General features: G+C 32.6%; 1 protein-coding gene across 1 annotated transcript; it reads right to left on the bottom strand.

The window, feature by feature from the left end:
• Positions 1-219: 219 nt before the first annotated feature.
• On the bottom strand, positions 220-13,564 carry LOC127737749 (uncharacterized). The gene is made up of 4 exons (XM_052248645.1): positions 13,514-13,564; positions 11,206-11,389; positions 2,441-2,527; positions 220-1,319 (listed from the first exon to the last, which is right to left on the bottom strand). Exons 2-4 carry the CDS (start codon positions 11,369-11,371, stop codon positions 691-693), a joined length of 882 nt encoding a protein of 293 aa, XP_052104605.1. The 5' UTR covers positions 11,372-11,389; positions 13,514-13,564; the 3' UTR covers positions 220-690.
• Between the last annotated feature and the right edge of the window lie 5,019 nt (positions 13,565-18,583).

Here is an 18,583-nt window from a genome sequence, read left to right as displayed (position 1 = left end):
TAAAGCAAAAACTAGGTAATCTCAGGTGCTCTGGAAGGATAAGCAGCAGATCCTGCTTCATGTGTGGCACCCGTATTGTTACTCGTGTAAGTACAAAACCGATAAAGATCGTCCTCTGGGTTCATGGTATTTTTTTAACGAAATAATGGTTTTCCATTGTATATTCCTATACAGAATGCCTATAGCTACTGTTTGATAAATCGAAAACCCATTTTTAAATTCATTGTAGCATTTATCTAAAAAATAACACGTGTATTGCAGGATAACACAAAGCCATGTATAACACAAACAATGGATTTTGATATCATTGATTGACGAGTCAAATTGAAAAGATTTTAATTCAAACAGACGAAAAAAATTAAGCAGCACCAGATTCATTCTGTTGAATTGTATTGTTGTCCGTATTTTCATTATTACACCAGATTAGCGTCTGTATTGAACTCAGTTAGAGGTTTATGCAAATCGCGATCTAAATACATTTATTTCCGTTATTTATTCAGGATTTTGCACTCGACGAATAAGTTGTCATATTGATGTTGTATTAACAGAAAAAAATCGCAATAAAACACAAACAAAACAAAAGAACAAATCAAATATGCAATTAGTTACTAAATGTATTCAGTGGTAGGAATGTTTACCTCAACATTCAAAAATGCTTAATCCTTTATGCAGATTTGTTGTGAGCCATATCTAAAGCATTTTCCCAAACAAAGTTCCTAAACAGATAAATACAACACACAACATGACCTCTTCTTTAAAACAGAGCTCTCTTAAGAGTTTATTATTTTGTTTAGCGTGGATAAACAGCTCCAACAATGGTATCACTACATGGAGCAAATCCGGAACCATTAAAGCGATGTTTCGGACATTTTGAAAATCTGTCCCTTTTCCTCTTATTACATGTGCAATGAATTGATCCATTCCAGCTATGCAAATATGCATCGTATTTATACTAACAATAGCCAAAATCTTCCAGGAAACAATCGGATTTTGGTTATCACTTAAGTTTAAAACCAAACACGTTGCTATAATTTCCGTAATTGTAAACAACATATGATGAGTGTAGTAATCATAAAAGTCTTCATTGTAATAGCTGAAATATGACCACCAGGAGTAATAATGGGGATATAAATTCACAAGAAACAATACAAACATAGATTTTCGCAGAGACTTGTTAGATATGATTCCAACTAAGTATTTTAAACTCTCATACGCCATGAGAATAAATAACACAGTGAATATCCATATTCGATAAGTTTGCCATGTAACATTAAAATATACGTGTTTATAACCAGAGCTGCCTGGACTTTCGTAAGAACCTAAAAACAAAAAAATGAGTTCTGTAATATTATAAAAATAAGGAGATGAGGTATAATTGCCAATAGAACAACTATAAAGAGGATGTAAGCAATTATAGGCAACCGTACGGCCTTCAAGAATGAGAAAAACCCACACAGTATAGTCGGTTATAAAAGGCCCCGACATGAAAAATTGTATTAAAAAAAAATGAAAATCATGAACATTTATAAGTAAAGTTTTTGTCGATTATGTATATTTAGTAAATGGTCCATGTATTAGGTCATTAATTCACAACTTATTTTTCAAGCATCAGGATTTGGACAAAATTACAGGTTATTTATGACATGAATCATTTGCTGACGTCAAGTTATATTTGATATATTGGTTTTTATAAGATACTCATGATGAAAAACGAAAAGTAAAGTCTCGATAAGTCGGATAAGTGAAATTATACTGGGAATTGGCCTTTGAAATGTTTAGCCAGGAACATATCTGATGACGTGCCATCCAGAAATGAACCAATCAAGGTTTAGGAAACTTTAGTCGTTAAATCAAATAATTGCATACACAATTTCGGTTTAATGTGTGAATGAACCAATTATTATTTCATGTTATGCATTATTGTCTTTTAGTAGTCATTCATATCCAAAGATAGTAATCGAAACGATTAGTGGTTATCTATTATGTGTTTTGTGACTTCGCTGTTCGTGTTGAGTATGATTTCAGCCTCAACTTGGGCACTGAACTTACAAGTATTTTTTATAAGGCCTTCATGAATTTGAGTTAATGACATACATTTCGGTTGTTTATTTACTTTTTATATTCGCGATATTGTAATGAACACCTACATTCCCATAATCATATACAATAATACAATTAAGGCTAATTTTAAAGTACTGAGTATGTAGAAACATGACATAATACTGTAAATTCAGAAATTATTGCGAGGTTTTTATTAATGCGATTAATGCGATTGAGGGAGTATCGCAATAATAAGAACTCGCATTCTGATATCTGATATAAATAACTGTATGTAGATCTTCCTGCAATCGCAATAATTAATTTCGCATTTTTGTCCTTTCCATAAAAATCGCAATAATAAATGAACGCAATAATTTCTGAATTTACATAAATTTATTACCTCTAAAAACTGTATCAAAACAAGAACATTTACATGATCTTCTATCTATCTTTGGCTTTCCTGGAAATATAATTCGATGTAATACACCTGCAATAAAAAAATAAAAACACTTTCATTTACGAATTGTCTCGTGTTTGTCAAAAATGACTATTCATTAGATGTAAAACAAGACCACTACCGGGTCTAAATCCGCAGCATGAAATTGATTGATGTAAGATGTATAACGGAGCATAACTGATCATTCCCAGACCAAATATTAAAATATTACCTTGTACAATGAAACCTTTCCTTGTACAATGAGATTTGTAAAATTTCAAACTACAAGGCAGATGCAAAAATTACTAACTTGCTACAACTCAACATAATCAAGCTGCTAACCAATATTAAACCATTCCCTCGGATAAAAGCCAAGAAAACTTTGATGAAACCTTTCCTTGTACAATGAGATTTGTAAAATTTCAAACTATCGGCGAACAGGAAGTGGCTACACGACAGATGTAAAAAGCGCTTACCCGCTACAACTAAACATTATCAAGCTGCAAACCAAATATTAATTCATTCCCTTTCATAGAAGCCGAGAAAACTTAGACGAAAACTTTCCTTGTACAATGAGTGTGTTCAAACTATCGGCATACAGGAAGTGGCCACATGGCATATGTAAAAAATTGCTTACTCGCTTCAACCCAACATTATCAAGCTGCAGACTAGATATTAAATCGATCATTTTCATAAAACCAAAAAAAACTTTGACGAAAGTTTTCTTTCAGACAGACGGGCGGAAATATGAACGGACATGCGGACGGACGGAGTCAACCGATTACTAGACCTGCTTTCGCCTTTGGCGACGCACGTAAAAATACGCAGAAAAATGTAAAAATACCATTTACATCAATAAGACTTGTGAATACCAGACGCTATCTAGTATCCTCCGAAATATAAAGCTTTGGTCTCATGAATTACTGTGGTCTATTGTGTTGCATAAGAACAGTCTTTGACACAATTCATGAAATGGTTGAATATATATATTAAAAGAAATAACAAACTTTTATACCCCTTTCATAACAAAATAAAATAAACGCATCAGCTGTATCACTCTTTCTGTCATGTTGGTATGTCCACAGATAAAATGGTACATGAAGCATGCCAATGTAACTATGAATACCAATACATTGTCTCAGAATGTAAAACATATCACTGTAACGCTTTGGACATTCACTGAGTGACAGAATATAAATACTTGTCTGTAATGTTAAGAATATTTTCCGTGGTCTATTATTTAAAAAGTTACAGAAGAGTACAGGTTTATTGAGTTTTTTATTAATATTTTACATCATCTGTTTTATGTCAATATTCATAATGTACACCTACAATAGCATCTTCTAGCTTGTTTTAAACGACACAACATCAAAACATAATGAATTATAAAAATATTTAACTCAAAGATATTTCCAAAAGATTATTATTGGTTTAGTTATAATCTCTTCAATCGATATAGAAATAACAGCATTCTGTTCCGGTTGAAAATTTTATTTGTACACGGCCACGAAACTGGTAATGTCAGACTCAAATTTCTCTTTTTCTTCGACTCATCAAAATCAAGTTTTGATAACGACATACCAAATGTTGATACAGTGACCTAATTGTATTGATGCAGTTAAATATGCTGACGAAATAAAATTGTATATCGATGCCCTTAAAGGCTTACAGCCTTAATACAATATCTAGTTCAATGTTTATGTGTTTGTTGTCAAATGTAAAGAGACAAATAAGTATGTAAATGTTTGGAAACAAAATACATTGATTGATTGATTGTTGCTTGCTTGACGTTTAGTGGCAAGCAACGAAATCAATTTACCTTTGAAACAATATACACATTTGTACACAAATCGTTTTAAATAAGAACAAGTATGGGCATGGTATTTTGTATGAATAAAAGAAAATGTCGGTTTCAAAATCTTATATATCATATTAGCCACAAAATCCTATATATTATATTAGCCACAAAACTCTATATATTTTATTAGCCACAAAAACCTATATATTATATTAGCCACAAAACTCTATATATTATATCAGCCACAAAATCCTATATATTATATTAGCCACAAAATCCTAATATATTATATTAGCCACAAAATCCTATATATTATATGAGCCACAAAACCCTATATATTACATTAGCCATAAAACCCTATATATTATATTAGCCACAAAACCCTATATATTATATTAGCCACAAAACCCTATATATTATATTAGCCACACAACCCTATATATTATATTAGCCACACAACCCTATGTATTATATTAGCCACACAACCCTATGTATTATATTGATATTAAACCCTACATATTATATTAATATTAATTTTTAAAAGTATGCATAAATTATACAAATTAGTTACAAATAAAAAAAATCAAAATGATACATGTATGTTTGGATGATATTGCTTATGCTTAGGCTATCAGAAATATGCGAAACTGTCTTTAAGAGAACAAAAAAAACTAGAGGCTGTAAGGAGCCTGTGTCGCTCATATGGATCTATGTACATCTCCAACATTGACCACTCTCCTAGATTGTAGACTAAAATATAATTCAGAACTGAAATCTGTATTTGTTGATTGAGTCTTGCTTATATTTTTTTCTGTTTAGTTTTTCTCTACCTACTACAGTTTTTGCCCAAAACACAAAAATGGGTAAAAATCATCATTCAATGGCAGTTACTCCTAAAAGAAATGTACTGAGAATTTTGGCTTTGTTTACCTATTTGTTGATCGTGTCTTGCTGATATTTTTACTGTGTACAGTTTCTCTTTATCTTCCATAGTTTTTTGTCCAAGCGTAAAAATACTCAGAAAATATGAAAAAAGAAGACAGAAAAAAAAAGATAAAACTCATCATTTCATGGCAATAACTCATATAGGAAGTCGTTTGACGGTATTAATGTTAATGGACAGCAGGTAGATCTCAATATTTTGAACATTTTGGCCCATATCAGATTTTTTCCATCTATAACGGTTTTCAAGATTATAGATAAAACTTGCATTTCACCCCTATGTTCAATTTTTAGCCATGTCTGACATGTTGGTTGGCAGACTGTATCTAAATACCCCAATGATGAGTGTGTCCAAATTTGGTACCAATTAGTTCCTTAGAGTAAGAGAATATTTTTATAAAAGATAGAGAACGACGGATGTCAAGTGATTAGAATAGCCAACTTGACCTTTTGGGTCAGGTGAGCTTAAAAAAAAAACAAGATACAGAAAAAAAAGCTTCATTTCAGCATCAATATACAAAGTAACACTTTTACAAGACATCCAAATTTAGCGGGCAATAAGACTTTTTGAAATAATCAAAGGTAATGAAATAAGTTAAATATTTCCCGAACATTCCTGAACGAAAAGTCTTACAGTTACGTTATTCACAGGTTAGAACATGTAATGATAGAAATAAGACAGTTAGAATTCATACTTCTTTTCTTTGCATAAACTGTCAAAAGTCCAAATTAAAAAATGATATCAAGTGTATCAAACTGTCAATTTATTGCACACATCTTCTTTTGAATTTCATTATTACTGCTATTATGTAGTTAGTCTGCAAGACATGTTTAAAGCATTTAGAATCTGTCATTTAATCTTGACACAAGAAAATAAATTGTTGTCAGATATAGAGGCTTAACAAGATATGTTCGTCAGTTCTGCGTATTTTGTAGTAAAGAGTGTAAACCTCATTATTTTTACAACACCAAATTTATACTCGTATCATGTTCAAAAATAATCAATCATCAAAAAAATGGATTTTTTTGAAAAGTCAGAGTATGTTATTGGTGTATGCTTTATCGCTTTACGTTTATATATTTTTTTTATTTACAGGGCGCATACAAGCTTTTTTTTTTTAGAGTTATTACATTTCCGGAACATGGGCATTGACGCCGAATTACCCAAACAGCTGTAGAGCATGGATTTAGGACATGAAAGGGTCGGATAGTGCTATTCGTTATGTCAGTGACCGAGTTTTCCATGTGACAAAATAAACTCACACTAGGAAACCGCTAAGGTTCGATAAACATTTTTTAGAATATTTTTTTGTCTTTTTATGTTGAATATTAACCACATGATTTTCTTTAATTCTTATATTTCATGATAAGATGTTTTAAAATATGGTGGAGTGTTTGTATCAACCCTAAACTTACCTGGAATAGTGGTGTCACAGAAAAAAACAGAAAATCAAACAGAAAAAAATCAGTTGATAATGTCTTGACTAATTATTTGGCATGAAGCACAAAAAAACAACTAACATAAAGATGAAAGACACAAAGTACCAACCTAAGAGGACTCGCAGTTACTGAAGGATAGTTTAAAGACAATTACAACTCATAAGTAAATCTTTTTCTCCAGTGAAAAATTTCGAATATCAAAGAATAAAGAAAGACTAGATAACATGATACTCGGGAAACAATTGTTTCTATATGTAATAATCAATCGTTCCTCAACTTGAAACAACGTACTTGAGACACGTTGGTCTCTTTAAAAATGCAACTGCAAATAAAAACAAATCAATGAAAGATAAAACAAATGTTTCATCTAAAATTGGAATTGTCACATTCTTAATAGATTATGAAATTCGGAATGCGACAATTGGTTTAATTCAAAAACAATCTACACAACTTGATTTTACACTGTTTGACATTTTAAATATCTAATTTCAGTGAAACAACGTTTTATACGGAATTAATTTCTCTCTGACGCTGCTGGTTATAAAGCGTCGTGACTTCACTACAATTCTTTACTTGTAAACGATCACTAAAGTATTATTAGGTTTTAAGAATTGTTATGCGTCACGGAACAATAATTCGTCATAGAAAACATATAATCTGGAATTAAGAGAGAACTATTCTTCAAATTCTACAATGATCATAGATAACACATATAATGTTCAGAATATAAGAATTATAAAAGGAGATGAGGTATGATTGCCAATGCGAGGACTATTCACCAGAAACCAAAGGAGATGAGGTATGATTGTCAATGCGACGAATATTCACCAGAAACCAAAGGAGATGAGGTATGATTTTCAATGCGACGACGATTCACCAGAAACCAAAGGAGATGAGGTATGATTGTCAATGCGACGACTATTCACCAGAAACCAAAGGAGATGAGGTATGATTGCCAATGCAACGACTGTTAACCAGAAACCAAAGGAGATGAGGTATGATTGCCAATGCGACGACTGTTCACCAGAAACCAAAGGAGATGAGGTATGATTGCCTATGGGACGACTATTCACCAGAAACCAAAGGAGATGAGGTATGATTGTCAATGCGACGACTATTCACCAGAAACCAAAGGAGATGAGGTATGATTGTCAATGCGAGGACTATTCACCAGAAACCAAAGGCGATGAGGTATGTTTGTCAATGCGACGAATATTCACCAGAAACCATAGATGAGGTATGATTGTCAATGCGACGACTATTCACCAGAAACCAAAGGAGATGAGGTATGGCCAATGCGACGACTGTTCACCAGAAACCAAAGGAGATGAGGTATGATTGCCAATGCGACGACTATTCACCAGAAACCAAAGGAGATGAGGTATGATTGTCAATGCGACGACTATTCACCAGAAACCAAAGGAGATGAGGTATGATTGTCAATGCGAGGACTATTCACCAGAAACCAAAGGCGATGAGGTATGTTTGTCAATGCGACGAATATTCACCAGAAACCATAGATGAGGTATGATTGTCAATGCGACGACTATTCACCTGAAACCAAAGGAGATGAGGTATGGCCAATGCGACGACTGTTCACCAGAAACCAAAGGAGATGAGGTATGATTGCCAATGCGACGACTATTCACCAGAAACCAAAGGAGATGATGTATGATTGTCAATGCGACGACTATTCACCAGAAACCATAGGAAGAGGATGTACACAACTATTTAAGCACGGCCTTCGACAATGAGCAAACCCTTTACCGTTTAGTATGCTATAAAATGCCGCGGCAAGATTAAATTTGAATAATTCAAAAGAAAAAATCAACGGCCTGATTTGTGATTTATCGAAGTCCCTAAATGTCAATGAATCAATTGATTCCCATTCAGGTAGAAGCGAATATTTTACTACAAAAGATATTGGGATTTTTCTGACTTATGATTGAATTATTTATAAAAATACAGTTCACATTTAACCTGCGAACTTAAACCAAATACACGTAAAATTAAAAACACGCCAAACTAGCATCAAGGGTTTTGATAATCAGATACATAAAAATCTCTCACGTAATCAATTGCCTTCTCGGATACTCGCTAAAAATGTGAATTACATTCTCGCAAGCAAAGTCTCTCTTTAAATAAATGTAGTAATGCTTTTCTTCAAAATCCTGGTCAGCTTGCTGAATGTGCAAGATGTTGACAATGGTTAAAAAAAGGAGAATGTATGATAAGGCTTCTTTTTTTACCCCCTTGAATTGGAAACTTTAAGTGTTATAAACCTTTTAAATAACATTTTTCAGATGTACAAATATCACAATATACACGTGAACTTTGCCTTACATGTTTGCTTATGGTCTTAAAACTTCTTGCATTTATTGAAAAACTGCAAAAGCTGTCAGAATTGCATCATTCATCATCATTTTGAGATTTTCTCATTGATACTAAAGTATGGGCAACCTTACCCAGAAGAATACTGTAAACCAATAAATTTTCGACTTGGCTGCGTCAAGTTGAATATATCCATGAACAATTTAAATTTTGGTGGATGGTAATCTATTTATCTTACCTTCTATACATTTCATATGGGGTTAGTAGGCGTGGTCTATTTCAATACACGGTTACGGTTAGTAGTGGTGTTACGTCCCTTTGTAAAAACAACACGGTGTTGAGGAAAAATCTGAAAGGTTTCAGCAGACGAAGAAATTGATGATGAACGATTGAAATAAATGCAGAAAACAAATTAAAAGCTAACAACTTGTTATTGTTGGCATTTGTTTTTGTATAGACCAATGGAAGTTGGTTCTGGATATTGAAGACTTGATCACTTTGATAGGCCACTAGTCTAAATGTCACATGTTAAATAAATGCGTTACACAGTGTGCTAGTGACCTAATACGATATATATGGGATTAGAAAATTTCATATGGGGTTCGAGCTTCGCTCTCACCACATATATCGTACTAGGTCACTAGCACACTATGTAACTAATAATATCCCATTGAACTTGAAATAAAGAGTACTACATATAAAGTTAGGTATGCTTCATGTATTCACTTACATCTTGGAATCATCAATGAGTGTGAAACAGTGAAATGTCCCATATCGGTCAACCAATTCGTGATGGCGTTCGCAAATATTAAAAGAGATAATTTCAACTGTATCATTAAGAATCCTTGGATCAATTGCTTCCTTGTAAGCGGCAACCCTCTATCAAAGAAATCATGATAGGAAATGCAATCCCTGGAATAGTGTATCAATCGGGATATATTTATTCCATATGCATATGCTAGTACTGCTGGGATGTTGCAACACAGAAATGAAAAGTCTATACATATGTAATTGGAAAATTGAAAGCATCTCTTTAATCTTAAAGTTATATTCTCAACCCTCATTTTAAATCTATAGATGTGAGTGAAGATAAAAAGTAGACCTTACTGTACCTGTAGACAAAGCCTCAACCAATTTCGTTTTTATATAGATAAATGAATCATGGGTTCACAATATTCTTGGAAACCTAAAATATACTCTCTTGGCACTTACTAAAGAGAAAATCCTATACATTCATCGGTCGGATTTATATTCCATTGGAATTTCAACCAAAGATGAAGAGCTGGACCTTTCTCTCCTCTACATAATACCCAAATCACATAAGTGTCCTTACAAACAATATTACGTTGTTGGGTCTGTCAAATGCTGCACGAAACCTTTTCGTACATTACTGCCTATGTTATCACTTTCATAACTGGTCTTTTCTGTGAAAGTACTTACTCCGGGCGAGGTGCCATGTGAATCTGGTGTGTTGATACTATAACTCCAAAAGATCTGCTAAAGTATTTACATTCTAAGACTCTTTCCTCGTTCATGTAATAGTATAAAACAGTTGACGTCTCTACTATTTACACTTATATTCCTCCTTTTAAACTTATAGACAGATAGAAGGAAATGGTCAGAATTTCTTAAAAAGAAAAAAGACTGGCCAATGCAAATACATTATTCTTGTTTTCGGAAGGGACAAATCATACTTTGTAAAAAAAAACACACTCTCTGATCCAAACAGAAGGTTCACTGGTCCTGATTATTAAAATGCTGGATTTGTTTTATTGACATATTTGTAACGCTAGGAGGACGTTGTTTTCAATAGACAATATGCTTACCTATGGGAACCAACTGTGCTCCTCTACATTCCAGCAGGTCTGAATATGGAGTATATGATCATCTCCCAATTCATAAGATATTCTGATACAAATACGGACTTAAAATATCAGCGACTCAGCGGCGGATCCAGGGGATGGGATTACTCCCCCTTTCAGAAATCCTGGATCCGCCCCTGAGTGTTCCTTTTGTCAATATATGTAGCTACCTGCATTGTATCCAGATGTTCATATATACTAGTAGTCCGATAATCAACCAATTGTATTATCGTTAGTCAACGAGATAGTAACCAAACTACATAGGAAACTAAAATATATCTAGACAAGGTTGAACTAAATCAATTTCAACACTCTTTGACGAAACGTTGACTTAAACACTTTATATAAAGACTTACCTAAATGTATGTACGGTAGAGTGATGATGATAAAAAGTCCAACAAAGAAGGTTATTACTTTTTGTCTGTAGTTTTTCACCGATTGTTCACTAGTGTTGTGAATTGTGGTTAATCTTTGCTCAACGTAATTTTCCATGAAATTGCTTCCCGTCTTTGGAAAGGCCATTGCAGCAGTGTAATTCACCTGTAGATACAAATGCATTATTACCATTTATCAACATAAACTACCATAGGCATTTATGGTTATGATATCGAGTAATTTTATGTGGAGGAAGGTTTAGCGTAATAGTCTGAGCTGATGATGACAACTGTAAAACGCTCTGATTTATTTGTCCAAAGTGATCGGGGATCTAAATGCATTTTTTATTTCAAATATCTGCATATGATCGGTCTAGATTATTACTAAAACGGCAAATGTGATGCATAAATGGGAATTATTAATATAAAGACTAAGCAACACGACCTCCACCAAAAACAGGGGTGATCTTAGGTGCTCCGGAAGGGTAAGCAGATAGTGCTCCACATGTGTTAAACTATTACACGCCATATTTTACCCAAAGTGACATATATAACAAACAATCTCAAAACACCAAAACAATTTATCAAATGCATCAAATGCAAGTTCTAGGTTTGTTCGTATGCGCGCCGTGGTGTTTTACAATAGGGATATAGATAGTAAGTGATAGGCTTTAGTTTTTTTACGTCCAGTAGCAAATATTTCAGACATATTCAGGACGAAAATCAGCGCAATAGGAATTCTGGTTTCCTTTTTGTTGTGATATTACTTTTGTGTGCAGAGAGCTTGGCACTTTCTACAGCATGGATTATACTTCCGAACGGGTGAAGTTCAAGGGATGACCGACCATATGTTACAGTATATACCCCAGTCAATCAGATATTAAAGACTAATCAAAACGTTTACATGATTTAATCTAGATACATATGAGAAGGAATATGTGTGAAAAAAGTTTCTTTAATCTAAATTAAACTTATAAATAATTTCGGTTTTACCTTTAAAGATTAATTTGGAGTTGTATGTAATTTTCACCTAATAAGAATGAGGATATCTAAATTAAGATCGTTCTAGGAAACATTTTTGACGTGCTGGTCAGTGGCCTAATACGCATGCGATTGCCAGAAGCTATTATATTAATAAAGAAAGTGCAGTTTAGACTAAAGCGTACCACTTCGAAAAATCTCAATTTGAAGACCTCATTCCCTTAAATTGTAACTATGCATCCAGGAAAGCTGTTAACTAAATGTTTTTACAATTTATCTAATTAGTTTCACATTTAAGTGCTTAAAATATAATATACAATGGTGGGCCCCCCTTTTTCACAATCAGCCCTTTTTATAAAATTAAAGTTAAGTGAAAGTTGAATACATGTTGTTTTTTTTTCTGAGAAGAACAACCATCACAACACTTAGCATATATCAAAAACGTTTGTTTGCTGTTTTGCATGAGAGCATGTTTATTGTTCATGTTGTTTAATTGTTTGCATGACACTGTTAAATTACTTACACAAACAATTGACACAGTTATGATTATAACAAAGCAATAAAAAAAAGTTACAACAAGTTTTATTATCAATTTTTTTTAATAATATACTATGTAACTTATGAAATTTCATTCACAAAATTGAACAAATGCAAAACATTTAATAAAAGTATAAAAACAAACAAAACATTTAAAAAACATTTCACATGAAACCCCTGCATTATAGGTCATACCATGGAAGTATTATATTGACAATATAATACTTCCATGGTCATACGTTACATATTTTATAACTGATTACAAAATAATTATAAGCAATGTATTTTCAGATGATTACTCTAGCATGTCTAGAAAAAAAAACAATTCAATGTTAACTTACCCAAAATTGAAGCAAATATTACAGACTAGACTTTACCCTATTTTTTTTAAGTAAAAAATTAAGGCTGAAATCCCTAAAATCCATGAGCTTCCAGGGGGCTTTGCCCCCCTGGTCCCCCTACCAGGCCTAGCCCTGGACCCACTGGGGGCCTTAAGCGGCCCTCAGGCCCCTCGCCATTTAGGTTTGGTTCCCCCTATAATCTCAAAGGTACCTCCAGTCTAAAAAAATAATGAAACCCCTGGTCCCTGTAGCGTAAAAAAGGTTATTTTTAATAATCTGACAGCTGTTTTGTTGAGTATTCCCGATATATCTGTTACATTACATTTACATTACACATGTCGTGCCAATATACAATGGACATGTATTTCTTCATAGGACAGATAATCTATCTTTACTGTATGCAATTGCTATTTTATTAATCGTATACTTACAATAGACAACGTGAATTCAAAAAAATGAACTAAATATTGACCTAAATTACACTTCCGTAAACATTCGAGTACATAGAAAAACTCTATTATCATAATTAAAGTTCGTAGCAAAAAGCATACACACGAAGAAGACATTTTATAAATTTACAGGTAAATCGACATTGGTTGTGACAGGTAAATTATTCGTACAGTTGGTAAATATCATGTATATTTATTTTCTTCATTACTACAGTGTTATAATAAAAAATACCATTAACCAAAGATCAAGATGACCAGGTTTCAATTATCAAATATTGGTTAGACAAAACGTTATTCTATCCATTTAACACCACAAGTTTTGAAAATTTCGTTAGTAATACGTTATTCTTCCCATTTAACATTACAATTATCAAATATTTCGTTACCCATTTAACTTCGCAAATATTAAATATTTCGTTACCCATTCAACTTCGCAAATATTAAGCATTTTGTTAGTAATACGTTATTCTTCCCATTTGACATCACAAAATATACGTTTATCAATACAAACCCTTGCTCTAATTATACTGGGACATACTATACTATTCCCAGATCTATCTTTCTATATATATCTATTAGTAACGCGCGACAGCTTATAAAAAAGAGGCGAAAGATACCAAAGGGACATTCAAACTCATAAGTCGAAAATAATATACAAATATAATGTTATTGTTTTACCATCGTTCAAATCAGTGGTTTTTTTCTCCATTAATATATAATTTAATTTTGGATGTAACGCGTCTTCTGATTGGCTGACGTTGTTTTGTTTATCAGCTAATAGACATAATTTTGTCATGTGACCGTGACGTCATCAACGTTTTTTCATGGTTTACTCCGGTTTAAAATGGAATTTAGAATTAAATTATAAGAAATGACTGTAATATTTTTTCTGTCTATTCGAAATAACATAAAAAATGTGGTGCACACTTTAAAATAACCCGCTACGCGGGTTATTCAGTGTGCACCACATTTTTGATGTTATTTCTTCATAGACAGAAAAAATATTACAGTCATTCCTTAAATATTTTCAAAACATTGAATATATTGTCATTATTGTCTTAACCAGACATGCGTATCAAAAATGCCATTTCATTACAGCAATTAAAAGTGACTTTTATGACGTATTGACTATCTTTTCAAGAATGAGGCCGTTCTTACAGCAACAACATATATAGGAATTCAAAGGTTAAAACAATGAACAGTATTCGAAATAAAACAAATAAGACAAAAAAATGCGACGAAACGTGTTTTAGATTACCCTCCAAGAAGAACTTTCAAAGTTTAAAATATAATCAATCAAATAAAAATTGTCAATATTGAAACTGAAGATAGATACACATGTTAGAATCGGTAGCATTAGTTACTTCAAATATTCAACAAGTTAGTTTATATGTCATTCTCATTGAATTTTTATGTTTTCATCATTTCTTTTGTTCTGTTTGATAAACATTATATATGCATTGTGTATTTTATTGCAAGGTGCCTGCGTTAGTAAAAATAAAGTTATCGTCAACGTTTATTTCGCCCATTTTCCTCCAAAAAACTTTGAATGGTTGCTATTGGCGAGCAGTTCTCGTCAATAATGACAAATCATAGACCACCCCTACATGACACAAGTTTTCGTCAGTTGAGATAATATTTATATTAATCCTGAGGTTTGCTATGTTATCTCTTTTTGTCCCGACTTGTTCATGTATTCAAATGTGACAGACTTCATACAGTAGTTTCTCGAGAAGAGTGCAAAGATCATAGCTTTACCCTTTAACTAACGTTCCAGTATATATGTATATGATGAATCTCGTAAAATAATTCAAAGTTTGGTGACTAAATGTATGTTGAACGCATCTATCCAATTGAACTTGAAACATAACATACCACAGAAAGAGTGAAGTCTGACCTCATATCTCGACTTGCGTCTTGAAATTGACAACGAGGGTCGATTGAGAACAAAAAGGTAGGATTCCAGCTTCCGAAATAAGCGAATTGCATTTACGCGCCAATCTAAAAAAAAAAGGCAAAATTTTAACAAATTCATTATAGATAAACCATTAAAAATTATATTTTGAGGGCAGTTAGCATGAGTTTATACTTATGCTACATAGAAATGGAACTGTTGATCAATTGTGTAAATATAAGAAGATGTAGTATGATGCCAATGTGACAACTCTCCCGCAGAGATCAAATAACGTAGATTTAGCAACTATAGATAACTATACGGCTTCGACAATGAGCAAAACCCATAAAACATATATAGCAAGCTATAAAAGGTCCCGAAAAGACAAATGTAAAGCAGTTCAAACGAAAAAACTAACGGCCTGATATATGTACAAAATAATAAAAGAAAAAAGAATATGATATACAGCAAGTGCCACCAAACGACAACCACTGAATTACAGGTACCAGACTGATTGACAAAAGGCCCAGCTCTCAGGGGTTTCATTGTTTACATTTATTTAATATTGTATATATACATATATAAACTTGAATCTCTTTTCACCATTGTAGATTATTCATTCGTATTACTTCTTATTCTTGCATGGAAGAGTTCATTTCTTTAATGATTTTTGGTGCGATAGGATGGATCTTTTGTCCATGCAGCGGAACAAACCAAGGATAAATTTTAAAATAACATTTGATGGGTATTCTTATTGCCAGAAATGTGTTCTTAAAATGAACAAGATGGACGTTAGAGTAGAAATTACAGAATCACAGTACATTAGAAGCGTTGCTAACAACTACTCTGTCAGAGATGACTTGTATATATGTTAATGTAAATCTTTATTGCAAAATCACGCTCCTAATAGCAACCAATAACAATAAAAATACGTACAAGAATACAATTAACTGAATACACAATAATTGTAAGATTAAATTTACTACGTACGTATTAAGAACATGTCTGACATGGGTCTGTCGCCCTCAGTACTAAAGACTGTTTATGTCTGTCGCCCTCCGTTCTAAAGACTGTTTATGTCTGTCGACCTCCGTTCTAAAGACTGTTTATGTCTGTCGCCCTCCCTTCTAAAGACTGTTTATGTCTGTCGCCCTCCGTTCTAAAGACTGTTTATGTCTGTCGCCCTCCGTTCTAAAGACTGTTTATGTGTGTAGCCCTCAGTTCTAAAGACTGTTTATGTCTGTCTCCCTCCGTTCTAAAGACTGTTTATGTCTGTCGCCATCCGTTCTAAAGACCGTTTAATAAAGAACATATAACGTCAATGTGTTTGCTGTTACATCGTACAAGAACAGTTTTAGTGATGATGTAAATAGTTTTAGAACTTAGAAAATTTATTTGTCCTGATTTTATCTCACTCCCACATACACGTGGTGAGCAGGGAAAAGGTTTATTGCACACGGAAAGGATGTACTAAGCTCTATGCACATCAATAAATCATAATAAAAAAAATTTGTCTCGCATGTGTTTATCAAAATACTAGTAGGCGCAAATAACAAAAAAAAAATGTTTTGGCTCAATTATACTGATTGCCACAAATGCAAAAAGCCGTTTTGAAATTTCGTACACAAGATAATTATAAGAGATAAAACCAAAATGTATTTGTTAATGAAAATGATAACATTCTATTTTCAAAAAATACCTTTGTCGGAATGTAAAATATTCGAATAGCTAAAGTTTATGGAGCATTCATTAATTTTGTTTTGCACAACGAATTTCGTGATATTTCTTTCAAAGTGATTATTGAGTTATGTAGCTTTGTACGATAGCACATGTACAAGTCAAGATTCTTTCACGTAACTAAGTTCTGAAGAAGGATATATGAAACAAATTATTAGAATTCAAAATGTGATACTCTACTGACTCTGGCCGCACTTTGTAAATATAGTCTATAAGGATGTGTTTTTTTTCTGCGTATATTTTATGTTGCTTAATTACTACTTTTTTGTATAGATATGGCTTAGTCCTTGTTTCATCGGAAAATGTCTATAAAAAGAGGAATAACAATTAACTGATATTTAGCAATTGGTCATGTCTATATCAGTCGTTGTGAACTGGACGCTTATACAATTCTGGGATAAGGTTAAAACCATTGGGCTATTTACAAATACCTATATAACACTATTATTTATCTATTTAGGCATTTATGTATTCATTTATTTTTATATTCATTTATGCACAGATTTATTTATTTTTATTTATTACGTTTACTTCAGTTTATGTTTTGTTTTCCTTTGATTTTTTTTCGCTGTATTATGTAAAAATTAAAAAAAAAAAACCTGTTTTATGCGATGATATCTCATTTTTTAAGATGTTATGAAAAGATTAAAATTTTGATATATCCTCTGATACCCAATACTGTTCTACTGACGTAAGTTGCACCAATTTTATATATTAGTTTCAATGGATAGGTGTTGGTATGTTAAAAAGATACAGTTAGCCAGAAGGAATTATAGCTTTAAATAAAAACAAACGTCTATCTATGGAACGCCACAGCTGTCTTATGTGGAACTCTGATATTACTTTATGTTGTTTTATTATTACTTGATGATATTTTGTCTTTACTTAATATGGTTTTGACATTACGTAATGATGTTTTGATATAACTCAATATGGAATAGTCATTACTTAATGATATTTCGATATTACACGATATGGTTTCGTATTGACTTGATATAGTTTTGTCATTACTCAATATGGTTTTGTCATTACTCGATGTGGTTTCACCATTATTTAATGTGTTTGTGTCATTAGTCAATGTGGTTTTAACATTACTTGATGTGAATGTGACTTAACGTTATGTAGTTGCTTCATTACATGATGTGGTTTTGTTATTTTGTAATGATGATTTGTCTATTCTTTATATGGTTTTAACATTACGTAATGATTTTTCAAAATTTGACGATTTTACACTACATGATGTTTTTGTTTCATTATTTGATGTGGTCCTGTCATTCTTTAATGTGGTTGTCCCATTACTTGATGAGGTAAAATCACGTGACCAATTCGGAAAAACCTGTTCTATTTTTAGATAGATTTCCATGTTGTATGTGCCTTGGATGAGTGTGGCCATCCATCGAATAAGAGTTCAAATTAAAGTT

Source organism: Mytilus californianus, unplaced genomic scaffold (assembly GCF_021869535.1).
Source record: "Mytilus californianus isolate M0D057914Y unplaced genomic scaffold, xbMytCali1.0.p SCAF_4, whole genome shotgun sequence".
In the NCBI taxonomy this organism is placed as follows: domain Eukaryota; kingdom Metazoa; phylum Mollusca; class Bivalvia; order Mytilida; family Mytilidae; genus Mytilus; species Mytilus californianus.
This window is presented reverse-complemented; position numbering and strand designations above follow the sequence as displayed.